This window comes from Ischnura elegans, chromosome 7 (genome assembly GCF_921293095.1).
Source record: "Ischnura elegans chromosome 7, ioIscEleg1.1, whole genome shotgun sequence".
In the NCBI taxonomy this organism is placed as follows: domain Eukaryota; kingdom Metazoa; phylum Arthropoda; class Insecta; order Odonata; family Coenagrionidae; genus Ischnura; species Ischnura elegans.
The window spans coordinates 115,114,101-115,135,629 of NC_060252.1; the positions used below are offsets into that span (position 1 = coordinate 115,114,101).

At 37.6% G+C, this 21,529-nt stretch overlaps 1 protein-coding gene across 1 annotated transcript in view; it reads right to left on the reverse strand.

The window, feature by feature from the left end:
- Positions 1 to 1,900: 1,900 nt before the first annotated feature.
- LOC124162237 (mucin-5AC-like) overlaps positions 1,901 to 21,529 on the reverse strand; it is a 128,554-nt gene continuing 108,925 nt past the window's right edge. Inside the window, exons 28-31 of the mRNA XM_046538702.1 lie at positions 20,182 to 20,367; positions 10,616 to 10,681; positions 9,131 to 9,244; positions 1,901 to 2,676 (exon numbers count right to left, since the gene is read on the reverse strand). Of these exons, the coding sequence (XP_046394658.1) occupies positions 2,602 to 2,676; positions 9,131 to 9,244; positions 10,616 to 10,681; positions 20,182 to 20,367 (441 nt within the window). The 3' untranslated portion in view covers positions 1,901 to 2,601. The remainder of the gene's footprint in view (positions 2,677 to 9,130; positions 9,245 to 10,615; positions 10,682 to 20,181; positions 20,368 to 21,529) is intronic.

The following is a 21,529-nucleotide window of genomic DNA, read 5'->3' on the forward strand; positions in this document are numbered from 1 at the left end:
TAACAAATAACAGTCACAGATATGAAAAAATACCTCGATTTATTTGATGCGTATCATTCTTCACCTTGAATGAATAATTGAATACAATATCTATTTTTAATATTTAATTGTTTAAATAATAGGCCATTTAAAAACAATAATATCAAAGATACAACAAAAATAACTTCAAATTCGTATTCAGCGGACAAAATTCTTCTAAATAGCTTCTTCATAATATAACAGTGACTACGAATAAGAGCGGTAATAATTTCGACCACCTTTTTTCGATTTTGAACCACTGTGCGGAGTCACCTTTCCTCTTACACTCCATTTTTCATTGTGATTACATTTCATAATACTTTCTGGCAACAAACCATGAATTTAAGTTTCAGCATTATGAAAACGAAATATTCGGTGCGTGCGATTGGAAAAAAAGGAGCATCAAAACGCCTGCAGTATATGCAACCCGCAGGCCTCCCGAGCAGCCCCGAATCGGATTTCTGGTGTTGGTGACGTACATCGGCGGATTTAGGGGGGTAGAGCTACGTGCCCCCCCCCCACACGCTTGTTATATAGACAAGATTTTTAATATGGTTAACATTATGTTCCTTTTGTTTTGTGTGCCAAGAAGCCTCAGTAATTTAATTTCATGTTAAAATAAAGATAATATTTCGTATATTTAATGTTGTATCTTGCTTTTAATCTCAAGTATGAGAAGATGGCGTTTGCCTGTCAGAACCCCCCTTCCCCCACCAGAAAAAATCCTGGATCCACCCTCGGTCACATGCCTTGACAAACAATTTAATTTTTGCTCAGATTACGGTTGATGGTAGTGACATCGGTATTATCCCCTATTGGTATTCTGCCTGTTATAATGTGAGCATTGTGACCTGATGTAAAAGGCCAGTGCAAGGTGGATTGTCGTTGCAGACCCTTGCTACCTCATACAATATGTTCTGGGAGATTAACCAGTCAACATTTTTGGTCTCATAAATTCCTGGGTGTTTTTATTGACGAATCCCTTACGTGGAAAAAACACATTGATTTTGTGTGTTCTCGAGTGGCCTCGGGGTGTTCCCTCTTAAGCAGAATCCTTCCAATCGCCAACCTCAATGTGTCCTTATCTGTATATTATGCGTATGTTTTTAGTAGTCTTAAATACAGTGTGGTTGCCTGGGGTCATGCTAGTTGTACCACTAGGCTATTCAAACTTCAAAAATGGGCTATCAGGATATTGATGGGTGCTAATAAATTTACTAGTAGTTGGCAATTTTTCAAAAAGCTCAATATCTTGACTCTTCCTTGTATTTACAATTATTATGCTTCAATATATGTCAAAGAGCAGCACCTTACTTTGGGTTTGGTTTTAAATAACGACATGCACCTGTACAACACCAGGAGGAGCAAAGACTTTTGAACTGTGTCACACAATCTTTCATTATATGCAAAAGGTCCTCCCTACGTTGGTTGCAAATTCTTCAACCACCTGCCTTCGAATATTAAAGGTGTTAACTGCCTCCTAGATTTTAAAGTAAAGTTGAAAAGGTATTTGATATCTATGTAATGCCTTTTATTCTGTAAACGAATTTCTTTCAATGTAATATGTTTCATTGTATTCTCTTCTTTATTTTATTTTGTTTATTTCTTTGACTTGTCGTATACATGTATAAGTGTCCTGGGATGATTAAAATTATTATTATTATTATTATTATTTTTGAGATGACAGATTGGGATAAAATTTTGCAATGGGAGGAATGAAGCATTAAGCACATATGTAGTATTCACATGTTCACTTACTACCCTCTCCACTGATATTATGAAATTTCTAAGATCACATAATTACATATGCGCATTCATATTTTACAGGCTATATCCCCCTGCGGACTATTCATCATATTTAGCACAAAATTTTATTTTGGTAATTTGAGCATAAAAAAATTTATTTACAATCAGTGGTCATACAAAATATACAAATATGCAATCATGAACAAGGTGAGCCCACAGGGCACATACAAAATAAGAATGTACAAATTGGCACACGCAACACTGAGATTCGTCTATTCGCCAATTCTAGCTGACGATGAAAAATCTTTTCCTCTTTTGAAAGTATGAATCTAGTTCTGCCGTCAAAAGTGGACTTTGAGGCATGTGTTCTGACGATCTCTCCTTGCCATACCCATTACAGCTTTCCCCGAGTTTCATACTATTTATTGCCTAAGAGTTCTCCTCTCCCATGCAATGTTTAAATTTTACGTAATGAACTTTTTAGGATAACATCCATCTCCAATCACACAATTTTGCCATGAATCTTTTCATAAGGGTAGGGTCACACCACAGATCAATTGGTCTTCTGATATTGTTTCAGGGGTGCGTATTGTTCCTCAGATGTAAAGAAATATTCATGGCATCAGACTTTATACGATATGAAGTTATCTTCCCTCCATCTTGTAAACAAGGGAAATTTTGAAGAAGTGGTTGAGTTGTAGGACTCAAACTCTCACTAAGGACTTCTTCTGGCTTCATTGTCTTGAACCCTTGCATTAATGGTGGTGATTCAGTCGTCCTAAAACAATTGACTTGGAAGATTAATGAGCAGTTCTGATGGCTTTTGTCCTTGCTTCTTCACCGCCATCCAAAGTAATTGTTCAGGAGCCTCGTTTTCTCTTGCAGTACCACAGCAAGAGTGCGTGCTGCCCCCTGTGAATATTGAATCATGTCATTCTTGTGTAAACAATGCATTTATTTGATATTTATATCTTTGGAATTATCCATTAATTTTATGTTGGTTCACTCAGGCTATAAGATGCAATTATAAATGAAAGTGAAAAAACTTTGTGAATGTCCACAGTATTTATTCAAGTACGACACGTTTCAGCGATTCATCGCTATCATCAGGTACAAATGCATGGTTTACGTCAAGAAGTCTTATAGACATACATGCGTAAAGGAGACTCCATTCCCCCATCCTTTACCCCCCAATCCCTCTCCCACTTCCACCAACTCATAACCATACCCCCTCCTTTCCGCATGTACATTAGGGCGGATCGGAAAAATCGATTTTTTTCAAATCCATCTGGCCCATTGAAAAAAAGTTGTGGGACCGATCAAAAATAAGGCCTGAAAAATTTGAGACCTGTAGGTGAACCCCTGACCCTCGCTCAAATGCAATTTAGGGGGGGAAGGTCGAAATTCGAAAAATATAGTATTTTATGGTCATTTCCTATAGATTTTGCCGAGTTACTGCCCTTTAAGGGCAAAACTTTTGTGCATTTTGACGTATCTGCCACCGTTTAGCCACAAAATGCCTAATTTGAGTCCGCGCCCGCGGAGATAATATTCCAACGCCCACGCAGCGTCGCGGATACAAGAGCCGCAGGCCGATCCCCTCCCCTCCCCGCTCACTTCTACCCCTCCCACGCCTCCAATACAGCAAAATGCATCCCGCGTATACTGCTAGGAGGTCATTTATCTTTGATAATATAAATCGGAAGATGGTAGAAGGTAATAAAGGAAGCTTAGTGAGACGACTTGTCCCTTATTAGGCGCCTCGTCGGGGTTAAACAAATCGATGTTACCAACTTTTAGAGAAGTGATGAAATATTTTTAGATCCGAGAAGGCAGGAAAGGAGCCTACGGTCCGTGAAAAGGCCTCTCGAGTGGCTATAAAGGTGTGCGAACTATGGTGACCCTTCCCTTCCATTATGTGTGTGACTAAATGATTTAGCGGTACAAAAGGAAGTACTAAAACTTACGGAAAATTCGAATAGGCCAAACGTAGGGTTTTTGCTTAAGTACAAACCTGAAGCACTTTGGAAAGAACATTTGAAATTATGCGATATTTTTGCGTGTAAGTGCAAGAAGGAGCATAATGTTCCCCCCAATGAATAAGTATGTTGAGAGACCAGCGGACGAAACTAAAGATGATGGCTGCAGAATTGAGTCCTAAAGAAACTCGACAACTGAGGAAAAAAAGAGAATCGCCGGAGAGTGTTGAGTCAACATCGTCAATTCTTGTATGGGAAAATAGTATCAAAAATTTTCTTCATCAATTCATCCGAAGAAAATTAAACTGAAGAGATATCATCCGATTTTTATCTCTACTTTCCTCATCAAATAAAAATTCAGGACTAAACTCAAACTGGAACTTCTGCGAGGAAAATGCGTCTGCCAAATGTTATAGAGGTATATATAAGAACCAAGAAACAGCAATGATCGTCCCCGCAACTTTAGTTGACGCAAAAATCATAACTTCGTAAGAAACATCCAAGATAGTTTGCAAGAATTACTTACGTAGACAGTAAAAGATGCTAATTATTGTGAATACGAAAAGAGAGGTATCAAAGGGTTTCATCAAAGGGCTACATTTTTATGGAGTGAAAGACTATACTTTTGTCTGATGAAAAAAGGCAAGAGCACTTATCAATCCAAGTTTAGAGGGGAATGTGTGATGTTAGTTGAAGAAACAGGGTCCCACTTTTGGGTTCGCCTCCCCAGTCGTAGGATTAGCAAAAGTTATAAAATCTGCGATTCTCGATTCCTTTCCGAGTGAAAATTAGATACACGAAAATAAAAAGGATTTGAATGCGATGGTGAATACCGCCCAAAAAGGAGGCATCATCCCTATGCTACAATCATAATTCCAACATCCCTTGCTATGTGAGTAAACTCTTCTCGGGATTCCCACCGGGTTAATTTTTCCATAATGGCAAACGTTTTAAGCTCCGACTCGGGACTCATCATCAGGGATAAATTTCGTTGAATCCCGAGCAAAGTTTACCCACATCATTCGCCGGGAAAGTATCAAATCATATTTCATCCCTTACAGAGGTCTATTTGCTAATTGCACTAATTTGACTTAGATTTGCGGCATAAATATTGGGAGGGCAATCTAAGGACCGAATTTGCGTTGTTGCAAGTATGCATTTGGCGGCCGATACGAGATTTTTTAAAGTGCTGGATTTTAATATCAACTTTAAGGACTACTCGCTGATGACATATTGGAGAGAGACCACAGTACCTCCGGCTAATTCTGACCTTAGGGCTGTGGATTTTCAAGAATCTGTTGATGAAATTTCAGATTTGAAGTTAAATATTTCTTTTTGTTATAGATACGGACGAGAGATTCGTGAAGATATTCGAAAAAACTTTGTTGACAACAGCAAAAGACGAGGAATGACACTGATATAAGAAATACAGATTGGAAAGCAGGTAATTGAAAAATTCTTTCGTGATTGTTCATCCACAGACGATACTGAAACATTAAATATTTAGACTAACGAAGTAAGACGCACTTGGTGTGAATTTTGGTGCATTTGGCGCGTGGGAGAAACTTGCGGGGAGGGGACGCGAGCGGCTTTCGCCCAAAATCCATTTAATCATATCTGTCGGACAAAACCGAAATTGGAGCGCATATCCGAAGGTAGCACACCTTTATAGCCTCTCGAGAGGCCTTTTCATGGACCGTAGGCTCCTTTCCTGCGTTCTCGGATCTAAAAATATTTCATCACTTCTCTAAAAGTTGGTAACATCGATTTGTTTAACCCCGACGAGGCGCCTAATAAGGGACAAGTCGTCTCACTAAGCTTCCTTTATTACCTTCTACCATCTTCCGATTTATATTATCAAAGATAAATGACCTCCTAGCAGTATACGCGGGATGCATTTTGCTGTATTGGAGGCGTGGGAGGGGTAGAAGTGAGCGGGGAGGGGAGGGGATCGGCCTGCGGCTCTTGTATCCGCGACGCTGCGTGGGCGTTGGAATATTATCTCCGCGGGCGCGGACTCAAATTAGGCATTTTGTGGCTAAACGGTGGCAGATACGTCAAAATGCACGAAATTTTTGCCCAAAAAGGGCAGTAACTCGGCAAAATCTATAGGAAATGACCATAAAATACTATATTTTTCGAATTTCGACCTTCCCCCCCTAAATTGCATTTGAGCGAGGGTCAGGGGTTCACCTACAGGTCTCAAATTTTTCAGGCCTTATTTTTGATCGGTCCCACAACTTTTTTTCAATGGGCCAGATGGATTTGAAAAAAATCGATATTTCCGATCCGCCCTAATGTACATATATATAAGACATCTTGACGTACACCATGCATTCGTACCTGATGATAGCGATGAATCGCTGAAACGTGTCGTACTTGAATAAATACTGTGGACATTCACAAAGTTTTTTCACTTTCATTTATAACTGCAATATGTTCCACAACATCTCGCCAAACACCGTTGAATACATCTATGGGATGCAAAACCAGATGTAATTAATTGATAAGCGCAAGGTAATGACCTTTTGCAAAAATAATGCCCCCTTTCTATGTCATTAAGATGTCAATGCTCCCTTGAAGAGAGGAAATTGCTTCTCTGGCTCAGGAATTTCATTTGAAAATAATTTAGGCATTTAAAATACACATTAAACAAATTACTATTAACACATATAAAATTTTGGGGTTTATCAACCAAATTTGTGGAGATTTTAAAGATGTGGATTGCTTATCACTACTCTATGCTACCCTAGTGAGATCTATTCTGGAATATGGCACTGCGTTATGGAATCCATATTATGAGACACACATCAATGCTCTCTGGAAAAGATTCAAAAGATATTTCTTATATTCCTTGACTATAACCAAAGTCCTCTGTATACATGTGTATTTATTTATCTATCTTTTAAATACATATAAATTTAATGACAATGTTATTAAATTGATTAAACTTTTTTATGTATAATTTCATAAAATTTTTCTGTAAACTGAATAAAGGGTGAAAACTAGAGATGTGCGAATAGTATCCGCGAATACTCGAATACCTCGAATATTAGAAAGTATTCGATATTCGAGGTTTCGAATAGTTATGCGAAAAGTACCGCCTCGAATACCTCGAATACTTTGAATTACGCGTCATACACTGTCGCACGCACGTCGTTGGTAGTTGACTCGGAAAAATGTAGAGAACTGTAGTTATTTAGTGCTCGCAGCGCCGTTTTACGCAAGTTGACGAATTACATCAAATTCGTGGATTTTAGCGGTGAAAAGAGTTCGACGAGGGGAACCGAAAATCGTCGGGTGAAAAAATCCGAAAATCCCCGATTCCCCCCACCAAGAGAACCTCAGTACCTTAGGGCATTTCCCACGATCCGCTATCCCCCTCCATTCAGCACTCGCCTCACCCACTCTGACGCTTTCCTCTTCTCCGAAATCAAACAAAAGGTCCCAGCTCGCGCAGGGATCGCATTACGAAGACCCCTGCTTCGAAAAAAAGATCGAGTTACGAGAACAATAAAAACGTGTTTCACGCCCTCCCCCTTTTTCTCACCCACTGACCTTTTTCTGGCTACCTGCTTCGAAGTTACCCATTTCTGGACGTCAACTGCTGTGTGAGTACCGTGGGATACTTGCATTAGCGCATTTCCCAAGATCCGGTATCCCTCTCCATTCAGCACTAGCCCACCCCTCTGCGGCTTTCCTCTTCTTCGATATAAAAAAAGGTCACAGCTCGCGCAGGGATCATATTACGAAGACCTTAGCTTCGAAAAAATACCGGGTTACACGAGAACAATAGAAACGTGTTTCCGGCCCTCCCTTTCCTCCCCCACTGACCTTTTTTTTCCTACCAGCTTCGAAGTTCTCCATTTCTGTGGAGGTCAACCGCTGCATGAGTCATCTATTAGCACAAAAGGTGTCTAAGAATAACTTTCGTCGATTGATGTTACACCTTTATTGAATTGAAATATTAGTAATGTGCGCGTAATTTCATAAAGAATAAGACCAAACACGACGTATTTCTGAGTTTATTTAAGCATTTTACGCAAAGAAATAAATGTCAAAATACGACGGAGACTTAGCATTCTGGCGAAACTCGATATGAGCAGCAGAGCTTCTCGGAAGTTGATGCGGTATTTTTTTCCGAAAGCATATATCAAGTTACAATTAATGAGTGGTGCTATAAATCTTTATTTTTACAGTCCCAGACAAAGGGATATTTTCACAGAATATTTGGTTTCTCCCTGATAGCAATTCCAATTCATCTTCTTATCTCGTGAGAACTCCCAAAGATGGACTGAAAATAATTGAAGAAAATCCGGTGGAAAAGAGCTTGTATTTTGCTGAATGCCTCAGATTGTCAGCCAGCACTTGGCAGCAGAAGTGGGGGTAAAGCGATGTTAGTTGAATTAATTATATGCCCAATTGTTTCCATAAAATTAAAATATTCATTAATCAGCTAAATTCCTGTTCGAATCCTTTTAAGGAAATCAAAATTACTCCCCAAAATCTTGTGTTGCCTGCTGCATAGGCAACCGAGTCAAACATTCCAGCATTCATCATTTAGTATTCGACGTATTCGAAATTCGAGGTATTCGAATATTCGAGCAATGATTTAATATTCGAATTCGATATTCGAATTCGAGAAATCTGCTATTTGACCCATCTCCAGTGAAAACCTATTAAATAAACATTATCATTATTATTAGGTATTACTATAAAAAACCACACTATCAAGATGCATCATAGCAATAATTTCTAAATTGTGCTAGCCATTCTAAGCATTGAAGCCAAGTGTATTTTAATATCGATAGAATTGATAAGTAGGTACTTATTTATGCATATGGTGAAGCATCTACTATGCAATATTTATTATTGAAATATAATAAATAAAAAAAGCTAAGACATTCTTGTGAAAAAGGTCTGGTATCAGGGGATGTGTTGATACATGTGGATAATTTAAATTTGAACTGGAATTTCGCTTTCAGGGAATATTTCCTTTCAAATGAGTATCAGAATGCTAATGAAACCACAAATTGAATATTTGAAACTGAATTGGAAGATTTTATTTTCCATTTTCACTTGCATTTGTATATTCATTTCTTCTGAAGCATTCATTTATCAACATCATAAATATGAAATTACAACATTTATTCTCACAGTGGAATTGAAGATTCATAATTCTTTTGGGATTGATGAATTTTATGTTAGCCTTTTTTAGGTTATTTCCATTGATGTTTTCCATTTGTAAGTGTATAATATACTTATAGTTTATGGCAGTCAATATTTTTTTGGTATTTTATTCTGTTATCATATTGCAATTATCAATTTTTTCCTGTTCCAGTACAGGCTTAGTGAAATACCATGCTATGTACTTGAATAGTACTTACCGTGAATACGCGTCCCATGAAGTTAGACACTGCTTTAGTGACACCGATAGCAATGGTGACTAGACTAGTATCTTGCTTTTTCTCACCACCATCTTCCTCTTCATCCTCTGCCACCTGAAATCAAGTTTGTATGCGTACTCATTAATAGTTTTTTTGTGAAATCTATTGATGACATGGCAGCCTACACTTGCAACAATCATTTAGTAAGGAAACTGTGTTCACATAACTTATTCATTTTAAGTGCCAATGGGACTTCATGTTCCATCAAACTTAAGGCTTGATGTACCCATGTTAATGGAAAGAAGATTTTGAATGGAGTAGTTTGAAGAAGTTAAAACATATTTTACTGAAGCCTAGTGTACAAAAATATTTTGCCATATTTCAGAACCTAATGAAACTGTAAAAGAGACTATCAAGTTTCAACAAATGTATATGAGAAGGCCTAATGCCATGAACCTATTCACTTCTATGCTTGCATATCTGTGCCACTCTTGAAGTATTTACCCATAATTATCAGATAGCTTGAGAAAATTTTGATTTAGACTTTTGTTTAAAATACATTATGTAATTCTGTATTTCCATTCATCAAAATGGTTTAACCCATTTCCGTCCACCGTAGCCATATGGCTACGTCCTTCCATTCTGAGTATGTGAGGCTCTTTATGAAAAAAAAATGCTCCATTTTGTTTTTAAATTGCTACAAATGTGCTGCTAAATGCTTTGTTGACCAAATCCATATACATATTACTTTATTTTTGAAGCTGTTACAAGTAATCGCACTTGCTTGAGAAGATGGGTGCAAATAGGAATTTCAGACATTATTCTGGGCGAAAATGGGAAGTTGTTACAATTTATTTTCCAGTATGAATAAAATATTGACAATTGAAATCACCATGGAAAATGTTGAAAAAATATCAGAGCCTGTGATGACGATGACACACTGGAACTCAAAGTGCTCAAATAGTATTGAATGATATGATGCATATCAATTGCAAATGAAACATATTGGGAGTTCTGTAATAAAATATTCCTCACAAGGATCATTCAAAGTCAGTTCACATGTGAATTAATGCCTTGGAAATCAAATTGGTAGTTTGAGTAAGATGGGTGAAACCAATCAGTTATCAATTTAAAAAAAAACCTTACTAGTTCCTTAACTATTGACACTACATATACATATGGTTATTAACACTTTCACATTATTTGAAAGTGTCCTTGAAAATGACATGGAAGCATCTAAATGTGCACTGTCATTGAATACAGTTTGAAAGATTTCACTTAATTACTATCTCAGAAATCAATTATTTTATTATTGACTCAGGCAGTGGTGTGATCGACACATTCATCCCAGGTTTCGCTTTCTATTTTGATTTGATTTCAAGTTTTTCTTTCTTTAGAAATATATATTCAGTGTTGAAAAAGAAGTGTTTTCCCCATAGGTACATATTGAGAAGAAACCCAATCCTTATGTAAAGAAATACTTACAGTGTCAATGTCATCGTCTTGGGGACTTCCTCCGCTTGGCCTCCTCTTCCTTGCCCCCGACTCAATCTATAAAGAGAGGAAAATTCACTCACTACAGAGATTGCGCCATTTACACGATATGTTGTTCAGTCCTAGCCTTTAAGGCTCCCGGATACCTAGTCCAAAAACTACGCTGCAGACGTCTGGGCAGATTCGTCTGACGCCTCTGTTATTCTATGCACATAACATTTGAATGCATATTTACGAAGAAGAAAGATCGATATTTGAAAAGATCATCGTAATTTTTCATTTCTCGTTTTTCACGCTGCAATATTGACCACGGAAAAACACGAAATTCGGTAAAATTGGCTACCTGCTACGGCGTGTATAATGACGGAACCCAAAATTTTTTACAGTCTTTATAAACTTTAATCCTTTATCTTCATATTAATCCATACCATTTTAATGCAGTCCTCATAGAAGCGGCAATAAATCAATCTATGCGAACCTTTGCACGCTATTTTTGCGCTCTCCACGGCGGCGACATTCTCCCGTTCACATCGCCCTCAGCCACTGAGCGAGTCTCATCGTGGCAGTGGAAGGGTACAACGCTTGCATGGAGTCTCTTGCCTTCAGTTCGCCGGCAGCCGCCGAGCTGCCGGGTATGGCGGGAGAGAATGCAGTGTCATTTCTCTTTGCCGCGTGAGGGTCGCTCTTGTATGTGTGATGCGTGCTTCGGAGCCGAATTTTAATCTTGTCCAACAACACGCTCAAGGACATGAATTGTTTCACGGTAGGAGCGCAGAACGCCACGTACTATTTAACAGTACATGACCTTATTGCCAAAATACTGTCTTACCATGATGATTTTTCCCTGAATCTTTTGTTCCGATGTAATTACAAAAAAAAACATATCAATACAACCAAGATGCATTTCCCACATTGCATGCGAGGAGATATACTTCGTACATTTGCTATCGGTAATGCCGGTTTATTCTCAGCGAGGAGGATTGCTACAAATGACCCTGGTCAGTTTATATCCGCTTCAGTACTGCATTTTACCCTGATACATCAGTTCATTTCGAGATTAAAAGTTTCCTCTCATCGGTGCAATCTTCCTTGCCATAATTTTATACGAAAAATAAGATCAATTACATTAATTCTGCTAAAAATGAAAGATTAGCTTTATATTTATGAGTCTCGAATGTTTATTTTTAAGAAATTCATTAGTTTAAATGCCTAAAATTATGTAACAAATATAATTCTTGATAGCTCGAGTCACGTCATAGATTACGCATCGTGTACCAGCGTGCAGATTTACATCCGTGTGTTCTATCACCGAAATTTTCAATTTTTTGTAATTGAAGTTTTTTATAACGTGCAAGTCAAGAACTCATGGACAACTTGTACTATGCATGATGCATGGAAACATGTTTGCTTAATTCATAACTTGCTAATTCTAAATTGGTAATTGTAATAAAAAATGCTAATTCTGCGGTGCATGCATTTGTCAATTGCCAGGAAAATATGTAAGACATCGGTCTCTTACAACCCACGCTTGCACTCTACGGTCCCTAAAATAGAATTTTTCTTGGCTTCTTTTTTGTCTATTTGATCAATTGAGACGGAAACTTAGATGAGTAAGTTATAATGCAAAAGATATGGCAGCATTTTCGAATTCGTAATTCCTACATACAGGGTAATGGTCTAATTTTTCTGTGGAATGAGTGTCGTTTTTTGGAAACTTAAAAATAGATAAAATATTTTAGGACTAGTTTTGGGTCTCTCATTATTTTAAACTTAAACAGAATAGAATACCGCACACTATTTAATTGATTCAGGGATCCATAATTTTTTAAAGAGGTAACAGGATGCACGAATGAGGAAAGGATTCCGCACTCGCGTCATCGCAATCCACGCAACACCGCATATTTTGATATTTTGCAGCATAAAAATGAGATAATTTGATTCTCATCTTCCCACTGTCCTATTCGTCTCTCGTCAATCCTTAGACCCTTGGTTATTACTACTATTGGAAACTATTGAACCGCTCGTTCACATCACTGGGCCTTAGGTCGTAGGCGGCGGAAGACTGACTTGATGTTTGTGTGTTCATTGATGTTGCCACTTGGTCTTCCACCTCTGGCAGCCCTTCCTTACTCTAGAATTTTATTTATACGCTATTATTATTAATAAAACATGTGCACCTTCCCATACACAATTTCGTCGATTTACCTGCGAAGCCAATATTTGCAGTAAATACGCCGCAAAAAGCATCTTTTTTAACGCTATATTTTTTTTACTCACGTCTCGAACTGAAAGCTTTGGTTGAATAAGTAATCGTCTCCAGAATCTCCCGAAGAACAAAGGAACATATTCACCAATAAAATAACTTTTTAACAATTTTATCAATTTACTTTTCATGCGTGAATATCTTATGTGAACATTCACGCCCATGCTAACATTGGCAACAACGTCCTCCAACGATACACCGCCTGAAAATAGCCAAAATGATTGAGTCCGTCGTGCATCGATACTTATTAGTCAATTTATCTGTAGCATTTTATAAAAGTAAAATAGTAAAAAAAATTATAAAATTAATTTTTTGCGATAGATATGTTATGCTTCGTTAGTTTTTACCAGAAAGACTTCTGCCGGGAATTGCATTTGAAAAGGGATTTAAAAGTTTTCTTTACAGAGTAGCGCCATGCAAATTGCATTAACATATGATATAAAAGTGAAAAGCAAAGAAAAGAAAGCATATTTTTTTCATGAAGAAAGCATTGGTGAAGTGGTATAGCACCCTTGTCCGAAACTTATTTTATTGCTGGCACTGATAACTCAACATTTTTATATATCTCACAGCGAGCATCATTGTAATATATGGTAATGAACAAATTGATAATATTAACAGTGACTCCAGAGATGCTACAAATGCAGATCTAGAAGATACTCCGCAAACCAACAAAACAAAATCTGACGCAGAAATTGCCCATATGGTGCTGGTAGAATTTATGCCACCTCCCATCCAACATAAATATTGTGGTGGATATATGTTATGGTAGAGAGAAAATTTAACTTCAAAAGTAGCTTCAGTATTAATTGGGAAGCTGAGTAAGACAACGGTAAATCCGGTAAGCGGTATGGATTCTGGTTGTAGAGTTTGAGGAACGACCCACCGACTTAGTAGCAGTTCAAGTCTACAAGTCCGCTATCATTCGTATGGAGATAGAAGTAGACGAGGTAATAATAAGTGAAATGCCTGGTTTAAAAAAACCAAGTAATGATGGGGAAGTATAACGCCTCAGTCGGGGAGGGAGGAAGGGCTGGGAAATAGGAGATTTTGGGTTAGGAAACGCGAAACGAGCGGGAAGAGAAATCAAAAAAATATTGTAGGAGAAACAAGTTATTCGTCACAAAGACCTAGTCCAATTATCCTAAAGTGCAAAAGTCCACCAGGAAGAGTCCAAGGGATACGGAGATACATCAGAAAGACCACATAATAGTAAAACAGATGTAAAGGAATGGCGAAAAATATATCGCATTCTCCCTAAGGTGAACGAAACGAAACCTAATATTCAAAAGACTCGTAAAATAATAAAGGTGAGGAAATAGAACGTTGAAACTTTAATGGGAATGTGAGGGTAGATTACTAGAAATCTCTGGAGATTCGTATGACAAAGAAAACTTGGATAACGAAGGAAATTAAAAAAGAAATGGTGGTGATAAGGAAGTGGAAGAACGTAGACACAGTACAGGGAAAATTCTAAGTAAAAATAATCATCTATTACGGTGAGAAACTAAGAAGGGAGAAAGAATTGGTGGAAAACAAGGAGAGACACTGCGAGGAAATGGAAAAGATTCAGAAGTAACGAGAGGTAAACGCGTTGTACGTCAAGGTGAAGTCGCTATCTGGCGGCAAAAGAGGACAAGCCATGTCAAAAATTAATGCTAAAAATGGAAGAATGCTAACTGAGCAAATCGAAGTTCTGAGTAGATGGATGGGGAAGGAGGAGGATCTGCATGGCATCGGAAACAGGCAGGAAAGATTTAACATGTAGAAGAAGCAGTGGTGTGGCATAATCTTGAGCCAAGGAAGAGGCCGCTTCTAAGACATGGAAATCAAGGGAGCTCTCCCTGATATGACCTTCGTCTCCCTGATTTCGCGACAATGGAAAATAAGGCAAAGTGGTAATGAGAATATTAAAGAGAAGAATAGAGAAAAGGATATCGATTACTTGGGCGAAGATCAGTTTGTATTCAGAAAAGGTAAGTAAAGATGTTGTTGAAGTTTATTCGGGATTGCCACCGGATAAGGTTCTCCATCTCTGCCGACGTTTCGATGGCCGGGTCGTCCATCGTCATCAAGCCCTGATGACGATGGACGACTCGGCCATCGAAACGTCGGCAGAGATGGAGAACCTTATCCGGTGGCAATCCCGAATAAACTTCAACAACATCATACGCCGGGAAAACCTCAGATCTTTCTTCGGTATGTAAAGATGCTATTGCGGTTATGAGATCGCTCGTGAAGAGGAACCTAAGCTATAATCAGGTTGTGTTTGCCTTATTCGTGGATTTTGAAAAAGCATTTCATAGAGTGGACTGGACAAAATTATGGATATTCTCAAGAAAATAGGCGTCAATTGGAGGGATAGGCGACTCATTTGTAATCTTCATTTGGCCAATACTGCGCAAGTGAAGATAGCGGACGGAGAAACTAGGAGGGCAAGCTTTGCCCGAGTAGCCTTGTAGGTAGTGAACAGTCTTGCCTTACTAGGCAAGACTGTTCACTATCTCCATTGTTTTCTGGAGTATATGCTGAGGTGGTGGCAAGAGAAGCGTGGGATGAGGTGGGAACTGAAGTAAAAGTGGGAGGAATGATGTAAAATCAGTAAGGTTCACGGACGATCAGGCGTTGATTAGCCAGTCAGCGAGAGGGCTGAAGAGTATAGTGGATGCATTACTCAAGAAATGCGATGAATATGGCATGAGGACTACTCACAAGAAGACTAAGGGTGCGATTCATAGACGGCACTTTAGGCTAAAGTATACTTTAGCCGGGCTAAAGTCTGCTTTTTCCGTTTCATAAACGCCACTTTAGAGGAAAAATGGCCGAATCGTCACTTTACCGTAAAGTGCCCAACCGGAGCTCACTTTAGGGCTAAAGTGTCCTTTACGGATGAATAAATATGGCTGCACCGGCTGTTATTGAAGTTGAAATATGAAGATATTTGGGTTACGGAAATGAATATGAACTAATTTTTTGGTGAGAACACAGCAGCAAACTGGCGCGTTTCAAGAAATAACCAGACAAGTAATATATGTCTTTTCCCTGAATATATATCGAGTCGGTATTGATGGAGATGACCCAATTCTTATATTTTGAAGTTTAACTCTATCGGTCGTGTGATAATTACAACACAGTAAGTGGTTGAACAGGTTGGCATAATTTATGTTGATTTTATATACAAGTTAATTGTTAAGTTCTTAGGTTATTTATACGTTCATATTCTAGAATTTTCCTTAAAGATACTTGAATATGATAGCAAAATTCTGTTTACATTGGCGTCAATAGCCTTCGTAAACAAAGACTTGATTTTCATATCGTTTGGCCAGCCAAATACTAGTTTCTACACCTTGCATTGCATTTTAAGCGTTTTCATTCAATATTTGCTTAATGTACTCTCCGTATGCCTCCATATCACGCTTAACATGTTTCTGTGATTGTGAAACTAGAGTCGAGTTTCTGTTTCGTTTTTCGACTATGCATTTGCATGTTTACAATGATGATATAAGATCTCGTCATGAAAGGCAGCAATAAAAAGTAAAACGTACTTTCCTTCGAAGGATGATATCATAGCCATATTATCAGCAGCAAAGCAATGTTTTCTCGAGGATGTAGGATTGTTATGAAATGTTATTTACACAGCATCACAGACTTCACTGACATTTTTACTGCAAAATTCGTGAATGGATACTCGGGTTAGGTATTCACATATGTCGAGGCATCTTTTAAAGTAGACAAAGAGATATTTATTGATATAAGTCCATTCTCACATTCAACATGTTTCATTGCGTGGCCATTCATTCATTGGTTTTGATGATATCGATATTCTTGACTGTACATTCTCGTCCATTTCTCTAGAATATATAACCCCTTAGGTCAACATTCCAAGAATTAAAATATTGGTAAGCACAAAAGAATTCAACAAACACCCATACCTCATTCAAAATATGCGTCCAACTGAGACAACCACTGATCGGTAAATCTTCAAATTAATTGGTAGTTTCAAGTTAACGCGAGAGAATTTCACTATTTCACCCACCTTCAATGAACGTACACCATCAAACTTCGACTAACATATAGTCCAAACAACCGTATGCAGTTAATCATAGAAAATGATCATAAAATGACGTGAAAATATCAGCATTTGAATATTTACTTCGCTGGGAACATCGAAGGGCATTACCAATGCACGAAGCTAATTAAAAGTGAGCTTTTATTCTGCCAACTCAGTCATTAACGTACAAAAAAGCTAGTGGGGAAAAGCTTTCAATGACGCAGTATTCATTTATATTTGCACTTAGTATTAGAAAACGAGAAAATGCAACTTAATAAAATCTTAGCAAAATACAACACGAAAACCCAGTCGCCAGAAACATGTTAACAAGTACGCATTTAATATCGTGTGTCATCTTTTTCTTCACTTTTTCGCAGCGTTCATTGCCAACACTCAAAAATTTCAATGCATGATCGAGACTTTAGGAGCTAAAGTTCCACTTTATAAAGTGAGATCCTTGGGACGACTCTGCATCGAACTTTAGCTAAAGTCTCACTTTACCGTAAAGAGAGACTTTGTAAAGTGAGCAATTTCAGTGTCGTCTATGAATCGCACCCTAAAGTCATAATTAAGTTAACCAAATTTCCAGGAAATATAAAATTATCCACGCAACGCTTTACTCCCTCCGAAGTAAATGTTACCATAGAGTAAGAATATATACTTACTCTATGATGTTACCCAAAATTTATTAAAACAATTAATAATGTGTTAGTACAATCATAATTAAACTACTTGATAACCTTCTGGGGAGGGGTATTAAAGTTCGAGCAATTGGTTGCTGATTCTCCAAAAAGCAATAGATTGATTGCTATAAAATATAATTTGAACCGTCCTTCCCTATATTTGTAGATTTACAGTTCTCCCTTTACGTCATCATTACCTTTTCTAAGTATTCAAAATTTTCTACCCCATAAGAGGATATAAACCTAAAGAAGAAGCTGAAACCAATGCATTAAATTTAAATCTACAAAAATTTATATTTTGCCGACGCGTAATTTTTCCGTTCAAACGCTCATTTATCTATGTAAGACGAAATTGTTTTCTTGATGGTCAGAAATTATAAGAGGATCAAATAGTTTAACATATTTTTTAAAGATTAAATAAGTGGTAACTTATTGTAGAAAAGCCAAATAAATTAATTTGTTGATAGTGCGTTTAATGCTCAATATATTTTTTTTTTTTTGCACGGCAGGCTGAGATTTAACAAAAATTGCTATTTTTTCGAGCATTTATTATGTTTCGTATCTGGTCTCAGCTTACTAATTTTTTCAATTCGTATTGTCATTTGTCTTGAGGTATCCTACAGGCAAGACCTAAATGGGATTCCTACTTCATCCTAATTTATTTGAAATGTGCTTTTAATGATGATTCCACGGATAAATAAAAATAAATTGGTCAATTTATTATTTATGCGGTTCGTAAAGATTCACGAGCTACGATTGAAACACAAGATAAAAGTAAATGGACAAGAACGGAGAAAGTGAAGCGGACGGAGACGAAGAAGAACGACGAAGTGTAGGACATAGCAAGGGAGGCGAGAAAACTGTGTTACAGGAAAGAATGTTGGGTAAGTGAGAGATAGAAAGGAAATAAGAGATTTGATGGAAAGGAATTTCATAGTGAATTGAAGAGGAAATCCATGATAGGAGGAAGTACAGCCAGAATGTTTAGTAAATACTCATTACAAACCTACCTTAATCGGTAGGTTACTTTAGTAATTATATATAAATTTGGACACATTTTTGTACGGATTATATTTATGAAATTTTTATAAGTGCCTAAAATACCATAGCATGCGCCTTCGTCATCCCTAACGTCCAGTTGCAGCCTTCAGGAAGAAGAAATTTCCTCCCGAGATTCTACACTTGATGATTACTGTGAAATCCGATAAGGAAATATTTATCTGAAGCGAAGATCAAAAGTTTCTTTGAAATCCAGGGGAAACAGAATACTCCACGAAATATACGAAATAATATATAAACGCATTGTATATTTTTCTTTTGTACTCCACGTGGATTTAAGAAAAAAATTAGATGGACAAGGCTTTATGGGAAAACCTCATGGACGAGAAGTTAAAAACATTTTACCGTCTTCCAGAAATACTTAAATTGGAAAAACTAAGAAATTAATATTTTTATGTATCGGGAGTTACGTTTTTCATTGCAAACGAAATCTCTAAAACATTTTGACGGGTTGAAACACCATGAAGAACAAACGATATTCTCAAAAAATGTCAAGGAATAATAAAACTGTACCTTTCAATTCTTACTTGCCGGATTTTCTCGCTACTACATGAGATTGCTTTAATTAGTAACCAAATCAATTATTAAAAAATTTTTGAATACTTCCGGGTTTTTGGAGACGAAATCTCACCAATCTCTGTGCTCTACACTTCCGTAAATAATATCCATTTCCCAATCTCGAAGACCACCGTGTTGCCTTGAGATTCGTCTACTTCCATGCGGCGCAGAGGCTGAGCACGGTGACACTCGGCTGTTCAACAGTCGCAAACCCGAGCGAGAAGGTTCCCAAAATTTCAGTCATCTAAACCCCATCCCCTCCACATCGCCTCCCCTCCCTTCCCTAAGCACTGCCCCCCTATGTTCCCTGCCTCGAGACCAAGGTCACTTGCTAGTCGGCTAGGCTCGCTAGCCACTAGGCCGAGTTTTTGAGGGGTGGGGGGAAAGGTACCTATCGTCTGTATTGTTGCTACTCTCCACACTCTGTTAAATCCATATAGGTAATTCCAAGGACTTGTTATTTCAGTCACTGATATTTTGGTCAGAAATCACAAGCCAATGCTATTGGGCCAGACCATTAGTATTTTTGCATTTTAACTTTGCAAAAGCCTTTAAAGTAAAATGATTAAATAATATTTTGCCATTTCAATAAAGAAGATCATAAGTTATAGTACTGATAAAATTCGGTGTAGCTGCTAAGTAAAAAATATAAAATTAATGAATTCAGGCATATTATTATCGTGAATAAAATTGTTGATCAAAGAATGAATGAATTCTTACCAAAGTGATAATGATGAGAGTTTGAAATATATTGCCTGAAGAAATATATGTATTGACTGACCAAGACTTTAATGAGAGTAGTCTCGATTCTGCTTTTATTTTGATGATTGGATCCTTTGCAACTATCTTCTTGAGCGTACGATTAAAGATTCAGCAATTAGCGGAGAAAGTTCCATCTCCAGAGAATTGGTGATTCGCTTTGTGACGAACTCCTCTTAGGTACCTGCTGAGGCCTGCTTGCTCCAGCGATGGATGTTATCCAAGAGCCCAAGCTGAAATCAGATGGTTGAGCTGGTGCCTCTGTTTGCACCCTTGGGGGCCTGGTTGGCCTTGTGCTGGCTGGAATGGGCCTTTTTGTCGTCCTCTGCCGAGGCCGTCTTGTGGGCCGTGATGTGGTCAACAGATCATCCTTTAATGCAAAGTCAATACTGGTTTCCTGATCTACTGTCAATTTCTTTTTTGGATTGAAGTAGCATTACATTGCAGAGAATAAAGTATATTAGTGCACATACCACTCTATTTACTCTAGTGAAACACTCTTTATGCATTCCTTGGAATGACTTAACATGATTGTAGAATGTGGGAAAGAAAAAAGATTTTAGAGTGATGAGGGGATTTGTCTTCCTGTGCATGGATAAGAGGGATGTGTCCCTTATGTCCTTTGGGTTGGGGGTACCCACTGAAATGTCAGGCAGAGGTGAACTGGAAGCAGTGGTGGAGAGCAATAAGTTTATGGGTGGTGTGGACCACTGCGACCAGTTGCTGTCCTGCCAGCACAAGTGGTATGAAAAACTTGCTATTCATTTATTCCAAATAATGTTGGTAGACAGCTATATTCTGTACAACAAGTTCAGTGGCAGCAAGAAGAACTTATATGATTACAGAATGGAGGTATTCGAGTACTTATTGTCCTCCAATATAAGTGCCTTGCCCCCATCCCCCATAAAAGGGTCTCTCCCACTTTCTGGCGATAGCTGGTGCCGAAGCAAAGGGTAAAGAAGCCTCAAAAAAAGACGTAGAGTGATCTACTCAAACGGAGTGCAGTTAAAACCCCTGCCCTAACTGAGTGGGTGAGCTTTGACTTTGCTTGCACCCTTGATTCCAGCAATTTCACAAAAGGTATACAATTTTTCATGTTTTCTAATAGGTAAAAATATTTTGAGGTTTTTCATTGTATTTTTTTTCAGTGTACATATAATGCTATTTTTTTCAAGTGATTTTAAAATTTAAAATGCCAAATTTTTACTAATAATATTTTTTCAAAAATAAAATACTTTTTTCTGTAGAATTTTTTAAAATTCAAAATTTCTTGTACCAAACTATTATTAATATCCACACCGCCAAAAGATTACTCTAAGTTAGCAACATTTTCCATAACGATGATTATTATAGCATTTTTAATTCTTTGAGCATACTTGCGAATGTAGTACGAAAAAAAAGTGTTGCTAAGGCTTCATAAACGTAAGTTATAACTATGTAAAGCATTCCTTTGAAAAGCACTCAGATTATTGATTTTGGGATATAAAACAACAAAAGTACTGGGCTTTAAAGCTCTGGAAATAAATGGACAC